At 42.8% G+C, this 18228-nt stretch overlaps 1 protein-coding gene across 1 annotated transcript; it reads left to right on the plus strand.

Moving 5' to 3' along the window:
* Positions 1-4165: 4165 nt before the first annotated feature.
* On the plus strand, positions 4166-11858 carry LOC311319794 (forkhead box protein P2-like; the record flags this gene model as incomplete). The annotated part of the gene is made up of 13 exons (XM_084451399.1): positions 4166-4321; positions 5406-5495; positions 6370-6474; positions 7029-7121; positions 7242-7341; positions 7730-7895; positions 8289-8393; positions 8541-8628; positions 9211-9303; positions 10432-10612; positions 10891-10967; positions 11198-11299; positions 11733-11858. 13 exons carry the CDS (start codon positions 4166-4168, stop codon positions 11856-11858), a joined length of 1482 nt encoding a protein of 493 aa, XP_084307525.1.
* Between the last annotated feature and the right edge of the window lie 6370 nt (positions 11859-18228).

Genomic DNA, 18228 nt, shown 5'->3' on the forward strand with positions numbered 1-18228 from the left:
ACAGGCCGCAGACAAACACGCGTGCACGAGGGCGTGCGCCAACCATGGATGTATTAGGGTGCCAACGGGCTGCAGGTTTGATAGAAACCAAGCCCCCAGGATCAGCTTGGCGCATTGAATGTCTGCCAATAGATGGCGCACTAGGTTTACTTCTCTTATCTGATTGGTGGTTTCTTTTAGATATCTTTCATCCATTTCAGTTTCTGTATCTGAAAGACTATCAGACCTTTTATGTTTTTATTTTCTTTGTGAAGTTATAACATCTTTATGGTTAGTTTGTTTGAATTTGCCTCTGTTGAGATTTTCCCAAGAAGGAAAAGCATTATGATAATTTAGGTGGTTCATATATAATGATAATTTAGGTGGTTCATATATAATGGAAAAATTTATCTTAAAACGCCCCTATTTTCTTTTCTTTTTACAACAGATTTTTTGATGAGTTTAGCAACATTTTCTCTGAGCGTTTAGTGAGAGTTTTGAGTGTTTCTCCAGTTATCAGGAGATTTTTGATATTCTATGTCTTTGTCTTTAATGTCTGTTAAAGTAGTAGTAAAGGGAAAAATCATGTTAAGCCCTGTTTTAAGGTTACTTATGATCATATACAATGGTTCAGATCAAAAAGTTTACAAAACTAGCACTTTTGAGAAAGTCTGATAATTGCTCTACCACCGTTTTGGTCATACAATGGATGTGGGTGGGCACTGTGAAAAATCATTAAAAAAACATGTTTAGAAAGATTTTGGCACTTGTATTTGCTAACAGACTTAAAGAAGTTTTAGACTCTATTATAGATTATAGATAGAACCCACAGTCTGGGTTCATGAGGAAACAACACATTGCTAACAATATTAGATTGGTTTTGGATTTATTAGACTACAATGATTTAATTGCTGACAATAGTTTTATTTTTTATTTCTTGATTTTTATAAAGCTTTTGACTCACTCGAACAGGGTTTCATTTTGAAAGCTCTTACTAAATTTGTGTTTGGGGAATTTTTTTGTAGGACAATTAGAACCCTATATAAGAATAGCAGTAGCTCAGTTAAATTAAAATTCGGTACCTCTCCAAGATTCAATGTGTCCCGTGGGGTTAAGCAGGGATGTCCCATTTCTCCCTATTTGTTCCTAATCATCTCTCAGCTTCTAGCGCTTCATATCGCTAATCATTTACAAGGAATTTCAGTGGCTGATAGACAAATTATTATCAGTCAGCTGGCTGATGATACCACCCTTTTCCTGAGAAATGCTTCCCAAATTCCTCCCGCAGTTGAACTAATTAAGCTCTTCTCAAATGCTTCTGGTCTCCATTTAAATTTAAATAAATGTGAACTCTTGGCCTTAAAGGAATTTACCGCAGAGTTCGCAGGACTCATGAATGTGCGCCCAGCGTCCCCGAGGCTCATTCACAGCATATTTCTAAAATCGGCTCGATACAGGTATTGGTGACTTCAAAAAAAGAAAAGAAAATTTGAGTGAAAAGGTTATACTGATTAGATTGGTCTCTGATGCTGAATGATATCCAGAAACATTTTGTTTTCCTTTTCTAGCCCTATCTATCATAATCCACAAATCATGGGAAATAAGATTCTTGGGCCGCATGCCGTCACGTGACTTGCAATACCACGCTTTGGCCACTACGTCAAATGGCTTCATGCGCTGGCGAGCAACTTTCATTGAAATGAATAGGCAGCCATGTTCAATGCCGTCTCCAGTTGATATTATACCTCCATGGCCCCTGCCCTTGGGGAAAGGTCATGCTAATTTCACTTTACAGGCTTGCCTCACCTGTATATTGGCAAATGAGAAGCCCTGGCTGGAGTGACAGCCAAAGCAGTCAACAATGTAACAATTTATTTAAGGCACACATTGTTCTTCATGGTGATTTTTCATGAGGGATAAGCAAAATATAGAATGCACAAAATACGGCGAGCAGACAAGTGATTCTGGGTGTAGCCTACAGGATCAATCCACCCTTGATAACGTGTGAGAGGCTATAGGTTAATTAACAACAATTAATAAGAAAAAACAAACATTTAAGACACATGCCCCAGAGTTTAAATTTTACCTCAGTGCATAACTTGTTTTTGTGTTAGAGAGCAATTGAAGAACATTTTCAATAATTTAAAATTAGCAGTGCTGAACGCTATTCACTTCAAATGGGAATGAGGTAAGAGGTGCGAGACACTCCTGTATATAACTCTGATAGAAAAGCTTTGGCAGCTGGCGAGCTGCAGCTGCGGATGCTATCTGTGTCAGGCCATTGTACTGTTTTCCTTTTTGATGCTGACAAAACTGATGTTTTTCCAAACAACCGTGTCACTGGGGACTAGTTAGATTCATTTGTCATTTTCTTACAAATGCATTTTTTCCTCTTTTCTGAAACATTAAAGAGAGCAAATGCCAATCTCATTTTTGCTTTCTGTAATTAAGGGACTTATTTGTGCAGTGCTGGGTGTTAATGCATTTTTGTGATAGCTGGTTGCTGTATTAAGACCATTTAAATATTCAGAAAAACCCTATAGCACTGATACAGTAGTTCATGTAAAAGCACACATATGTTAGTTATTCCTATTGTAAATACAATATTGTTCTCAATTGGCATGCCTGTTTTTATATATAAAATTCAAATAGAAAAATTGACATTTCATATTCAGGGAAGGTGAGTGGCATACCTGTACCTGTACTATATACCTGTAAATATCTGTATTCTATGCTCTTCTCTTGACACAACAAAACATTCTCCTGATCATATCATTCATCAGGAATCAGGACTGTACAATCAAGGCCATTCTCTCCGTTCACTGACTGTGATCCCTCCCTCCTCCTCCTCCTCCTCCTCCCCCTCCTCCTCCTCCTCCTCCTCCTCTTCCTCCTCCTCCTCCTCCTCCTCCTCCTCCTCCTCCTCCTCCTAAGGTAACTCGTGTGTTTCCACTCCCATCCACACTAACTGCAGGACTGCGGAACATAACCTACAGTATTCATCTTGGTGGTATGTCAATTTAATTTCATACAACTTTCCCTAAATGTTTTAATGTAATTTAGTGTTATACAAACAGAAATAATCAGAATATTAATTAAGAGTTGTTTTTTTTTTTTTTAAATCTTGGGTAAATGAGAAATTTGTTAGGATTTTAGTATTTAGATTTTAGTTTTCTAATTTCTTGTTCAATTTCAAGGGTTTTGAAGCATTTTTTATGCATGTTTTTACGTTTTTAGTTTCCTGTTTATACAGTACCTCAGACCTGTTTCCCAGGAGAGCTCAGACAGACCTGCCTATGTGTGACAGACACCAGACATCCCTAAAAAGTTGTCTTAGCTGAACAGAGCACTTGAAAAGAGTTAGTGAGCTGTGATAACTCACCAATGTGCTCATAGGATGGGCTTTCATACATGGAATCAAGTACAATATTGATCCATGTGATTAATTGTTAGTATTTGGTGTTCGAGTAAACTTCAAGACCCTAATACCATACCCTTCAATACGTTTTTACATACTGTACCATTGAAAATTACCCTGTTTTTTATTTATTTAAACAGATTTCATTTCATGTCAAACCTTTATCTATACTCGTAAAGCACTGAGGTTTCCCTCATTTACAGTGTTGATGAGTTCACACAAATACATAAATAACAACAGAACAAATACAATACACAATAATAATAATAATAATAATAATAATAATAATAATAATAATAATAATAATTAAAAACAGTTACAGGTCGAAGTACAAATGTCAAAAGCCATGGATTTAAACTCTGCGATTGAATGAAGTACCTCAAGCTTTAGAGTCTATTGTAAAGTATTCCAGGTATAAGGAGCATCATGGAAAAAAGCAGCTCTATCAAATTAAGCAATATGAGTTCAGAATAAAGAAAGCTTTTGGGTAGCCTCTCAAACACACCTATCTGTATGATGTTTATTACTCCTAAAACCAACGGAAATATTTACAGTGAAAGTTATAGGTCACACCTGACTTTTTAAATAGTTGCTGTAGAATATACTATTATTAATATACATTTCTTAATTCTCAGTGTTTCCTTCACGGTTCATGGGAATCTTATTAGGCAAATATATGTACATGTGTTTTATGCCTAAATAAGATATTAAAATATCATACTCTGAAGGTCAATTTATTCAACCTGTTCAAGCAGGTCTTATGTGAGGATGCCTGAATCCACAATCAGCCCCATGGTGGCTCATCCCAGCCGCGCCAGCAGCCTGCTCAGCCAGTCACACGCCAGCGCTGGGGAGGGGACAGCTAATGGGGACACCCGCGGAGTAGGAAGCGTAGAGGGGCGGCCGAGCATCCAGCACGAACAGGTACCTTCATCCTCCTCGTCCTCTTACTCTCCCCTTCCTCCATCTCTCATCTCATCCATCCCCTCCTCCTCCTCCTCCTCCTCTAAGACAGAGATTGTTCTGTACTGAAGGAGAGTGTCCAGTGTAGAAGTGAAGTCAGGGGAAATAGAGTAGCACTGCTACCAACTTTCTGTTGTTTACTTTTGATATTAAGACAGAGTCACTGTGGCTGGTACTGTTTGCTGGAATGTCAATTTCACTCAGAGACCCCAGGTGAATAACGAGGGTCTCTGTCACATAAATGACACTTAATGTCTGACCCACTAACATTTTTTTTACAAATATTAGATAGATAAAATAAAGATAAGATAAAAGTTCTCTAATTAATCTATATATTTACAAAGAACATCTTTGTGTTTTGTTTGTGTGAAAACAAACAAATTATTTCAAATCACAGCTGGGAATGTGCTCCACGGACCACACAAACTCATGTAATTTTAGATGGCTGAACTCTGAGGACTACCTTAGTGAGGGAACAGAATCTATAGTGAGACACAACACTGTTTACCGTGGTAGAGGTGACATATGAGCTCTAATCAGAGTTGGGATTTTACACCTTGGGCTGTATTTGTCCTCTATTATTGGTCTATGAGTCATGGCCGGAGAGCAATCATTGTCTACAGACCCAGTCCAAATAGATGCAAGGGAAAGGCAAATAAGCATGGCCCAGCATAATTTCATGGTTGTCCGTTACAATTCTCTGTGAGGGAATCTTAATCTAGGGAATCAATAAAACAATATAACAAGTAGCATATTCTCTACTCCTCCCTTTCTTCTTCTGTTTAGCCTGTCTCCACTTCTCCTCTGCTCTTTCCTTCCCCCATCTCACTCTTTCATCCAACATGACAACTTCCCCCCCCCCCTGAAAACAAATATGCAGGTATTCTTTTGAATGAGTTGTTTTAATAATGAGTTGTGAATGAATTGTTCAGAAGCAGTTGAAATAGGAAACTTGAATTCTGTTTCAAACGGTGACAATGCTGGGTTTACTATAGATACAGTACAGTATGTGTATCTACTGTATGTGTGACGATTTTATTTTTAGGTCCTGAAAGCTGCAAAGATATTACTCCGACAGCAACACAAGAGAGGTCTGAAACTTCCAAAGGGCACCGCCAAGCCTCTGCCCTTGCAGGTACCTACCGCTGTGAGGGCCACACATATATATGTTATAATATTAGGAAAAAATACTTTCACTAATCACTAATCCTCATTACAGTACACACAAAGTTCACTTTTTATTGTTTCGCATATACATTTTTCATGTGGGCACTGGAAGCTGGTTCTCCTGACAGCAATATTTTTGTGTAATAATTTTGGGATGTGTTGTACTCTTCAATTATTCTCCTGTATTTTATTGCAATCATGAAATACAGGATCCCCTCATATCAACCTGGTTTCAGTCACATGTCACTGAATGTGTCAAAACCATAGATAACCATAGACATATAATGCCCTCGCGATGCTATTTTGTCAATTACCAATTCATTTGTTTTATATTTTATTCAATATTCTAAATATTCACACACAGGTATGGTACTATTCTGTAAGATGATTTCGTCATGCATATCATTTATCTGTGACTTGACCGTTTGTTTTTCAAATTGTATGTGAGATGTTAAGAGTAATTCAGTCGTGTCAGTTCTCTCAGCCTTTAATGTGTTATGAAATGAGATGGACATTCTGTTGTTTATCCTTTATTACCATGATATTAGCTCTGATGTCAATATGCGCTGCATGTTATTATTCAGTGGGTGTTTGCCTCAACTAATGTCCATGAACATCTATTAGGAGTCATGCATGTAATTAGTCTGCTCCCATAATTAACTGTTCAACCCATCGTCGTCTCATTTTAGGGTCACCTTTACTGACACAATAGCCTGGTCTCAAATCGTCAGACAGAGTCAGGTTCACAACACTGGGAATGTGTTATAATTCACTCTTAGGCACTTGGAACTATTTCTCTGTCCTTCTCACCATAACCCTTTGTCCCTCTTCGCCTGCCGTAGGTCCCCATGGCCATGATGAGTTCTCACCAGGTGCAGCAGCTTCTGACACCTGGTCACCTGCAGGACCTGCTCCAACGGCAGCAACAAGCCATCCTGCTACAACAGGTACTATACTGTGTTATACCTGCATATGTACTATATATATTTTCTTAATTACTTTTTACTTATATGTTCCACTGTTTGTGTTTTATCCTCTATCCTTATCCATTATTATTATTATTATTATTATTACTATAATTATTATTATTACTATTACTATTATTATTATTACTATTATTATTATTATTACTATTACTATTATTATTACTATTATTATTATTATTACTATTACTATTATTATTACTATTATTATTATTATTACTATGACTATTACTATTATTATTATTATTATTACTATTATTATTATTATTATTATTATTACTATAATTATTATTATTATTATTACTATTATTATTATTACTATTATTATTATTATTACTATTACTATTATTATTACTATTATTATTATTATTATTATTATTACTATTATTATTATTATTATTATGACTATTACTATTATTATTATTATTATTATTATTATTACTATTATTATTATTATTATTATTATTATTATTATTATTATAACTATGCACACAGATGACTACTCTCCTTTACTCCAGCAACATCTGAAGGATTTTTACAAGATGCAGCAACAGCAGATTCACCTGCAACTGTTCCAGCAGCAGCAGCATCCGGAGAGGAACGTCAAAGATGTGGGTTTGATTGTAACTAGATCTCCCTCTTGGGTTTCTTGTAAATAGCCGTGTTCTTCCTCGGCCGTGGGAAACACGTTAGTCGTGACTCGACTGTGAATTCTTTTCTCTGATTCTCAGCTCTCCGTTCAGCAGTTGGTTTTCCAACTCCTCCACCTTCAACAGCGGCAGCTGCTCAAACTGCAAAGACCCGTCCTGGCCTCACACACACCGTCTGCAGGTTCACACACACCGTCTGGTTCACACACACCGTCTGCAGGTTCACACACACCGTCTGCAGGTTCACACACACCGTCTGGTTCACACACACCGTCTGCAGGTTCACACACACACACTCTCCAGGTTCACACCGTCTCCAGGCTCACACACACACTCTCCAGGTTCACACACACACTCTCCAGGTTCGACCGCTTGACTGTCCTGTTACACACTGAGCGGACAGAGTGGTTCCCCGACCTGTGCCCTGTCACCAGAGCTAGGTTATACCCTGATTTTCATATCTTACTCCACCATAGTAATGGTATACTGTACTCATATTTAATGTATAACCTTTAACCCCTGATATTCCGACTGTCAAGCAAATCATCATGGTTCTGTGTGGGTTTCAGCTGGACTGAGCACTGTCGGCCTCCAGGACATATGGAAGGAGCTGACCCATAGCATGACGGAAGGGGAGCGCATGAGAACTAGTCTGGATCGTTCCACCTCCGACCCCTCCTCCACCACCTCCACACTGGCTAAGCAGCAGCCCGCCACCCCCCGCAAGTCAGAATGGTACGAGCACTCTCTTATTGTCTGGCGGAGAACTGAGACCATGATACCTGTTCGGAAACAACAAAGAGCTCTCAGCTTTGGGGGTGGAAGATATTTGTTCATGATTGTAGGGAAAGCTCAAGTGAATTCCCATGGGGACATGTTTAGTTCCGTTTGTCTGCCTGTTATACGAACACAAAATCAAGTTTATCCTGAAAAGCTGTAGCTGTGTTGAACACATTCTAAGTCAAAAGCCAGGTTTTCATCTATATCTCGGTCTTACACTCCTATCCTCTCTGTAAAAAGAAAACAAAATTGTGATACTGTACAGTATTTATGCCACTGATGTACAGTACTGAACTGTTTTGCCCCTGAAATCTATTATCTCGCAATCTTTTTCTTCTCTGCCTCCAGCTCTGTGAATGTGGATCACACAGCCACACACTCGCTCTTCAGCCATGGTGTGTGTAGTTGGCCGGGCTGTGAGTGTGTTTGTGAAAATATTGGCCAGTTTATGAGGTTGGTATCCTGTTAGGACTGTTTTTATCATTTTGTTGCTCATCATCATTGCACCAGTCTAACTGTATTTTAACTGTAAAGCATTGTGTTAAATGGTGCTTGTGTGTGTGTGTGTGTGTGTGTGTGTGTGTGTGTGTGTGTGTTTAGACACCTGAGTAGCGAGCATACTCTGGATGACCGGAGCACAGCCCAGTGTAGGGTCCAGATGCAGGTGGTTCAGCAGTTAGACCTTCAGGTAAGTGACCGTTCACTGTCTCTCCATCCAGAGTTAGTTTTGAGCCTGTCCTCTTTTAACTCTTGATGAAAAGGAAGGAATATAATTTTCTCCGCCACTCTCTTTTAGTTTTTTTTATTTGTGTTCCCACTGCCATAACTTCACAACACGTATGGATGACTGATTATAGTTAGCTCAACGGCTTAATCGCCAAATCTCCAAAACAGATCTGTGGTTTCTTGTTGTCCTCCTTCCTCTTCCTCCTCCTCCTCCTCTTCCTCCTCTTCCTCCTCCTCTCTCCTCCTCTTCCTCCTCCTCCTCTCTCCTCCTTCTCCTCCTCCTCTTCCTCTCTCCTCCTCCTCTCTCCTCCTCTTCCTCCTCTTCCTCCTCCTCTTCCTCTCTCCTCCTCCTCTCTCCTCCTCTTCCTCCTCCTCCTCCTCCTCTCTCCTCCTCTTCCTCCTCTCTCCTTCTCTTCCTCCTCCTCCTCCTCCTCTTCCTCCTCCTCTCTCCTCCTCTTTCTCCTCCTCCTCTCTCCTCCTCCTCTCTCCTCCTCTTCCTCTCTCCTCCTCCTCCTCTCTCCTCCTCCTCCTCTTCCTCTCTCAGCTCTCTAAAGAACAGGGGCGTCTCCGAGCGATGATGGTTCACTTGCACCTGCCACCTCCAGAACTCCAGTCACCCTCTACCTCAACCGTGAGGGTAACTACACACACACACACACACACACACACACACACACACACACACACACACACACACACACACACACACACACACACACACACACACACACACACAGACCCTCTGCAGTATGGGTCCTTGTGATAGACATGGTTTTCACTTTGTTGCAGAATTCTGTTCGATTGTAGACGAGATGGTTTCTTAATCCAACCAGTTTGGCGCGTAGCTTGGGAGGTAGAGCGTCCGGCTGGGGATCGGAAGGTCCCCGGTTCGATCCCACCTCCTGGCAGTGTGCTTGAGCAAGACTCTGAACCCCAAATGGCTCATGTTTGGCGAGATGGCGCGATAGCCTACCTAGTACTGTCACCTCACAGCAAGAAGGTCCTGGGCCTTTCTCTGTGGAGTTTGCATGTTCACAAGGGTTTCCTCCATAAAGAGTCCAATGCAGAAGAACAGATCAACGCTTTCTGTCGAAGACGGACACGAGCGCTTGGATTGGTCCCCGGGCGCGGCTCATGCCTACTGTCTGCTCCCCGCTGCCGTTGGGGGAAGGACGACAGGATGGGTTAAGAGCAAGAGAAGAATTTAATTGGTGGATGCTCCTGTCGTGTGTGTGTGTGTGTGTGTGTGTGTGTGTGTGTGTGTGTGTGTGTGTGTGTGTGTGTGTGTGTGTGTGTGTGTGTGTGTGTGTGTGTGTGTGTGTGTGTGTGTTTCAGCATCGCCGCCTCCCTGCACTGATTCACTCTATGATGAATAAAGATGTTTGTTTTGTTCCTTAATCAATACCTATTGATGAAAATAAGATTCATCCACAAACTCCATGTACTCCACTTGTGAGCACTCTGTCCTCACACAACACAACAGACAAGCTAGGATACTAAAGAAAACTAATCATTAGATCATCTATCTGATAGTGTGCCATGATGACCATTTATGCAATACAATTTCACACTAATTATTAATGATTGGCTTTCTTCTCCTTAGGTTGTTAGTGGAACCCCAGCTAAGCTAAGCGTATCGAATCGCATCTGTTACAGGCTGTTTAAAATCTCATTCCCTCTCTGTCTCATATCTCTCTCTTGTCCCCCCCTCCTTTCGCGCTCTCTCTCTTTCCTGGTCTCTCTGTGTCCCCCTCTCTGGTATCAGCTCCATTCAGCGTCCAGTGTCACCATGTTGAAGAGCCGGGGGCCCCTGTCCCCTCCACAGCCACCCCCGGTGTCCCCTCCTCCCACGGCCCCAGTGAGCCCCCTATTCCCGGGGTCTGGAGGAGCCTACAGGAGAAGACATCACGCTGACAGGGGCCCCTCACTCGGGCCCCTGGTTTCAGGTATGGGCTCCGAACACTGTGTGTGGCAGCTGAGCCACGAGAGAGCAAACCAGTATCCCCAGATAGCAAGCGGATCTGGGCCATATACTGTACAGGCCAGATCTGGCCCTTGTGGCTTAGTTCCGGCCCATATATGGCCCAGAATCATTACACATCCACTTGCTATCTGGGTATAGTTGCTCGCTGGCTAGTTGCTCATACATTTGAACCCACAAGCCTAAGCGGATGAGACGCAGCCTTAGTGAATCGTTTGATGTTCCACTTTTTTGGGGGGCCAGAAAACGGACCGAATTACGAGCTGTACAAGAACGCAGATATCAGGCCGCCTTTTACCTACGCAACTCTGATAAGACAGGTATGCATATTTTCTGTATAACTATTATGTAATACTTTCACTGTTATCACTGCTTGAACGGAGCACATGTCGAGGCTACATCGTATCCCAGATAGCAAGCGGATCTGGGCCATATACAGGCCAGATCTGGCCCTTGTGGCTTAGTTCCGGTCCATATATGGCCCAGAATCATTACACATCCGCTTGCTATCTGGGATTTATGCTCATCACTGTTTGTTGTCTTGTTGTAGGCTATAGTGGAAGCATCCGGCATGCAGCTGACCCTCAATGAGATATACAGCTGGTTCACCAGGACATTCGCCTATTTCAGACGGAATGCAGCAACTTGGAAGGTACCTTGATCTTGTTTTGCGGACTGATGTTTTAAAGATGTAATTTGCTCCATTTTAAGCTTCATTTACAACTTGAATGAAGAATGAATTATTCTCTGCCGTCTCCCTCACACGTACAGAACTACGGAAGAGCATTAAGGCCAACAGCTGAGTTTTTTTTTTTTTTTTAAGCTTCTGAGTTTAAAGTCAGAAATTCTGATTTTTTCTCAGAAGTTATTTCTGACTTTTTTCTCAGAAATTCTGAGTTTTTTTCTCAGAAATTCTGACTTTAATCTCAGAAATTCTGACTTTAATCTCAGAAGTTATTTCTGACTTTTTTCTCAGATATTCTGACTTTAAAATCAGAAATTCTGACTTTAAAGTCAGAAATTCTGACTTAAAACTAAAAAAACAAAACAAACTCAGTTGTTGGCCCTAATGCTCTTCCGTACAGAACGCAGTGCGCCACAACCTGAGTCTACACAAGTGTTTTGTGCGCGTGGAGAACGTGAAGGGGGCGGTGTGGACCGTGGACGAAGTGGAGTACCAGAGCAGGAGGTCTCAGAAGATCACTGGGTAACGTACTGTAGGCTGGATGGATCTGTCCCAGATAGCAAGCGGATCTGGGCCATATACAGGCCAGATCTGGCCCTTGTGGCTTAGTTCCGGCCCATATATGGCCCAGATCCGCTTGCTATCTGGGGTCTGTTTTCACCCCAAGACACGTTACTGTACTGTTCTATTCTCTATTGTTCTGAGGTCTTTTTTTAGAAGATCCCTACAGTAGCTAAGTAGACCTTGTTATTTTAGACATTTGTTTTTTTTATTGAAGTCTGTGGTTCAGGTATGACTTCAGTGTCTACGGAGTCTGACTCCTTTGAAAGGGAAGATAGATGATCAGTCAGACTCTATAGATGATCATAATGGACCTTGCCTCTAACTGCACCGACTGTCTGGGGTCAGGAATTCACAAAAGCAATTGATCGCTGGTCCTGTATTTGAAATGTTTGAGGATATGATAACAGTTTGGTCCTTGTCGTAATTACAGGAACTCAACAGTATCTAAACACCTGGCTTCCAGCCTGCCGTACGGCATCGCTCTCAGTGTCAGGATGCAGGTGAGTCCTCCCAGCACCGCTATGAGCTGATCACTCAACGTTACTCTTAACCCTCGCGAGCCTCCTACCAGTGGTTGTTGTCATCTATAGAAAGGTGCAGTTGACTTTGCTCTAGTTTCCGGGAAAACTTGAATCGCGCTGATATGATGATGCCCAGACAGCAATCCGATCAGGGCCATATACAGGCCAGATCTGGCACTTGTGTCTTAGTTCCGGCCCATATATGGCCCAGATCCGCTTGCTATCTGGGTGGTGATGTGTTCTTCCTGGAGTCCTCCCAGACTGGCTCGGCTGAGACTGCTATGCCAGGACTGACGGATGGTGGCGCTGGTCTGATGAGCGGCAGCAGTAACAGCAGCAGTGGTTGTCAGGAGCACAGACACAGGAGCGACACCCCCAGCACCTCTGACTCCCCTGAACAAGCCCAGCAGTGAGTGCAGTTACTGCTCCGAGACATCCCAGATAGCAAGCGGATCTGGGCCATATATGGGCCGGAACTAAGCCACAAGTGCCAGATCTGGCCTGTATATGGCCCTAATTGGATTGCTGTCTGGGATGTAGACATTTCAACGTGTTATTAGATTATATACATTTGAACAGAGTATTCATAAGGATTTTTTTTTTTAAACATTTGGTTGACCTTTTTGTGACTTCTGTCAACAGCTGGGTGAATTGTAAGTAATGTGAACAAATAGCCTTTGGTATTCTGTTACTTGCAGATCACTTCTTTACCACGCCCAAGCACTGAACGTGGAAGACCAAGAATTTCTGATGTCATTAGTTACCACAACCAATCAGAGTCCAGAGCCACAGCAGGATATGGAACAAGAAGAGGACATGCAATGACCTGACTTAGCTGAATGCTATGGTACACAGAATCATAATGGCTTCAGAAATATGAAATAAAAGTTCCTTGAAAATTAGTTGTGTCAATCAAGGAGCCAAACATTCAAATTGTTTCTGGTACTGTAAAAAATGATATTATGACAGAAACAATAACCAATTTATTGTTTGCTCTCTGTTCTACTGCTCTGTGTATACAGTATTTTGGGGAAGTACAGTATGTAATGGTATTTTGTGTTGTGGTGATGCTTTTATAACAGTTGACAAGTATGATATTGTAGTCAGTGACTCTGTGTCTGTGCAACACTTGATAATGTAAAAGTAACACCATACGTTGTTTTTCACAGATTTGTTGGATTTCAAAATGTATTCACACAACAAGAGTATTGTTGTCAAGGCTAGAGAATCAAAAACAAAATGGATAAAACTGTAACGATTAACGCATGCAACTCTCTACCTCATGACACAAAGTAATCTTCAATTATGTACACATTGTGTTATTACAGTGTTGATAAATACATGTATATCCATACACCTTAATGTGCAATTATAGTTTAATAAATCAATGTTTAAAATGTCTAAATGTAAATTACTTGCAAATACCAAAAACGCTGAAGCAGACAAATAAGTGAATGAGTGTCCCATAAAAATCCACAATCTCTGTCCCAAAGAGCATAGTTGTGGCTTGTGAAAAACATTTAGTTAAAAGAAGACAAACCGAGAATAACAAAACAATATTCATGGATTCATGCAAACCTCAAAGTGGTTATCCCATTAAAGAGAAGCACATTTCTCTTATCACCAAGTAAAGAACAAAGCCTACTAGCCTCTCAAGCTTTGCTATTTGAACTCTGCATCGCTGACTAGGGTCAGTAGCTGCCTCTGGTGATAGAGAGTTTACTGTAGGTTGGCTGTTGCCTCTCAAAGTCATCATCATCATCTTCATCCGCTTATCCAGGGTCGGGTCGCGGAGGCAGAAGCTCCAGCAGGGAGCCCCAGACATCCCTTTCCCTAGCAGCATCAACCAGCTCTGCCTGGGGAATCTTTAGCCGCTCACAGGCCAGTGCGGAGATGTAGTCCCGCCACCTAGTCCTGGGTCTACCCCACTGCCTCCTCCCACCTAGTCCTGGGTCTACCCCACTGCCTCCTCCCACCTAGTCCTGGGTCTACCCCGCGGCCTCCTCCCAGCCGGACACGCCTGGAACACCTCCCTAGGGAGGCGCCTAGTAGGCATCCTCACTAGATGCCCGAACCACCTCAACTGGCTCCTTTCGACGCAAAGGAGCAGCGGCTCTACTCCGAGTCTCTCCCGGATGACTGAACTTCTCACCCGATCTCTCAGGGAGACCCCAGCCACCCTCCGGAGAAAACTCATTTCGGCCGCTTGTATCCGTGATCTCGTTCTTTCGGTCATGACCCAGCCTCTCTTATCTCAAAGTTTCCTTTGATATACTGTCGGCTGATTAGGAAGCATTTTCTGATTACTTTTCCATCCCAGATAGCAAGCGGATCTGGGCCATATATGGGCCGGAACTAAGACACAAGTGCCAGATCTGGCCTGCATATGGCCCTGATCGGATTGCTGTCTGGGATGTGACGTGTTTATCGATGGAAAGTTAGCAAGACGGGAGACTTCAACAGCTTCCCAGACAGCAATCCGATCAGGGCCATATGCAGGCCAGATCTGGCACTTGTGTCTTAGTTCCGGCCCATATATGGCCCAGATCCGCTTGCTATCTGGGTTGAGATCTGTGGGAGGGATAGGGAATTTATTTGGTGTGACACTTACTGTTGTGACACTTTTTGCAAGATAGGCAAGTCAACATGTTTTTCAACACAGCTCTTTGACAGCACTTAAACAGCCCCAAATAGGGCTTCAACTTGAAACATCTTGTAATCATTGCTTTTAATCATTGTATTTATTTTGTGTCCAACATATTTTTAAAGTGCCTTTATCCCTTCTCCCTGATGATTTCGCCAACTTCTTTGACAAGAAAGTTAACGATATCAGATCCTCTTTCCCCCCTCCCCCGGTCAACGCTCCGTGCACCAACCTCACCTCCCCACCCCCACCCTCTCTTCCCTCTCCGCTCCCCCCCTCCTCTCCACGCCCCACCTTATCCCACTTTTCTCCCCCAACAAGGTCCTCAACCTTGTAACATCTAGCCCCCCCACCACGTGCTCCCTAGACCCTGTCCCCTCCACTCTCCTTCAGTCTGTTACACATGAACTCCTTCCCTTCCTAACCCACCTCATCAACGCATCTCTTGTATCAGGATGCTTCCCCTCCGCTTTCAAGACTGCCAGAGTCACCCCCCCCTCCCGAACCATCTCTCGAACCCTCTGACGTCACAAACTACAGACAGGTTTCCCTTCTATCCTTTCTATCGAAAACACTTGACCATGCTATCTTTAACCAACTATCTTCGTACCTCCACCAAATTGACCTCCTAGACCCCCACCAGTCCGGGTTCAAGGCTGGCCACTCGACAGAGGCCGCCCTCCTTGCTGTGACGGAGTCACTCCACGCCGCGAGAGCGAACTCTCTCTCCTCTGTCCTGATACTCCTAGACCTGTCAGCAGCATTTGATACGGTAGACCACCAGATCCTCCTCTCCAGGGTCAAATGTGTTCAAATGTGTGCAATGGTCTGGACAGGATAGTTGGTTGGTGGTTGCAGTGTGTGTGTGTGTGTGTGTGTGCGCGTACCGTGTAGCTCCACTTCCCTGTGTGAGTGTATACTCAGCTAACAAGCGTATGGGGCATGTGCCTCCATTGTGTTACATGACTAAAAGCAGAAGGCTGGAGGTAACGTGGAGTCATACAGCTGCGCCTCTGCTGTTCTCACCGTTCCCAAGATCAATCAGCTTGAGGGGCTTCGGGGAAGTGCAGAGGACATTAGACACTCTTTGGTGTTTTCTAAGTGGCTATTTGAAAAGCGAAGGCTCATTAACACACACACACACACACACGCACACACACACACACACACACGAACACACACATTGTACACTCTGACTCACGCAGAAGGGTTCAGGCATTTAGCTGTGAAGAGGTGCGCTGACCTCTTGTTCTCGACAGAGAAGATGCATCATCAGATGAGTATGTTGGGGCTCGTAAGGCCTTTCCTTATTCTAGTTTTTATGGATTGACGATCGGCGTCGTTATTTGCTCAGCAGAAAGGATTTGAGAGATGCGGATGTGGACTCAAAAATCATGAGTATAAAGGATGTTACAATACGAGAAGGACATCAACTTATGGCCGGGACATCGAAAGAACCTATTGTGGAGCAAAGCCCCGCACAACAAGGCAAGATTGTGTTGTCTTCTTCTAAAGTTACTTGTTTCTAAAGATGAAACAGACAGCTGGATTCTGTAATAACACAGTCCTATATTGTATATCTACTTTAGCCAACTGGTTTCTATTCTCTCTGTAATGTTACAGTTAATGTCCTTTTGTTAGATACAGAAATAGGCTGTATTATTACAGACAATAGAAAGAAATGTGAAATATTCTCAAACTACTCCCCCCCCCCCCCCTCCCCATGTTGGTTATTAAGGCCTGTCGTTTATTCTAACTTTAAGGTAACACATCTGGTGTCCAGGCTCAGGAGGGAATCCCTGCCTGTGGTCATGTGACCAGGGAAACCCCCACCAGCAGTGACATCATCATATGTATGTCATAACCATCAATCATGTTGTCAACACAACAGCGATCCATACCAAAGCAAATGCTATTGTCGTTATAAGCTGATCACAAGCTCTTTGAGAGAAATATACCTGATAGATAAGCTGTTTGAATATTTTGAGTCTGAATATGAGTCATTATCTCAAGTCATTACCATTACGATGAGTCAGTCAGTGTACTGTATAAGAATGTAAGAGACTCTTTCATACAACTAAGGGCTTAACCTTGTATTAGAACTACTCAGTACAAACTGAGCAGAAAGTCGTTCGTCCATAACGACGGTAAAATATCACACTTAAGATCAAATATGATTCATAAGAAAAATCATGACTCAACTATAATAGCTGTGTCTCTCCAGCCCAGCCCCGGTCAGCGGCAGCCCCAGCCCAGGAGCTCACCGAGGGGCCGTCGGATGACAACAAGCCCCAGAGAGACCTCCATGAGGCTGGGGCTCGGTGTGGCTGCCGACTCTCACACCCCAGGATGGAGTCCCGTCTGGGGATGGACCGCCGGCTCTCCCCCCTCTCTCCAGCAGCGAGCCGGGTGCAGGGCTCCGACCTCTTGGTCCAGAGCGCTGGTAGCAGCAGGAAGAGCAAGAGCAGGGAAAGTCTGGCCAGCACACACAAGTCTGGGGCCAAACAAGATGGTGGGCAGAACAAGTCACGCAATTTTACACACTGGTCTGACACGCACAGCTCTATGAAAAACTAAACATCACGCTAACAAATGGACATTCATATCGCAAACAATCCCACAGTTTGGTACATTTAAAGACTACAATTCTTTTATAGTTATTAAACTACGGAATGTTGTTTTTTAATGCAAGGTCATGTTCACCACAGTGGTCAGGTTATTTTCCTGGAGTTGTTACTGTATATTCTGAATCAACACAGCAGGCCCACATATTCTCCTTTCATGTCCACACAATTAGCATATTGTGTTACGGTATCTGCTGCGACGCAGGGAACAGATGAACCAGGGTCCCTGGGGAGCTCTGCCATCTTCTCTTCATTTACTTACTGAGATAAACAGGATAAAATAACCTCATTTGCATAAACCTGCTCTGGTCCTTATAAAACATACAGAAACAGTACAATGAATGGGTCCAATGAAGGATTTGCCATTACCAGAACGAGGATTAATGTATGCAATTTCATGTGTACTCAATTTGCATTATCCCCTGACAGTTGAATTCGCTCAGTGGCCTTTGTGATCCGAGATCTTTATTCTCCCTGCGTATGAGAGCACAGTGATTAAGTAAATATAATCACACGCTCAATCACTGCTATAGTTCTTTTAAG

Source organism: Borostomias antarcticus, assembly GCF_949987555.1.
Source record: "Borostomias antarcticus genome assembly, chromosome: 16".
Taxonomy (NCBI): domain Eukaryota; kingdom Metazoa; phylum Chordata; class Actinopteri; order Stomiiformes; family Stomiidae; genus Borostomias; species Borostomias antarcticus.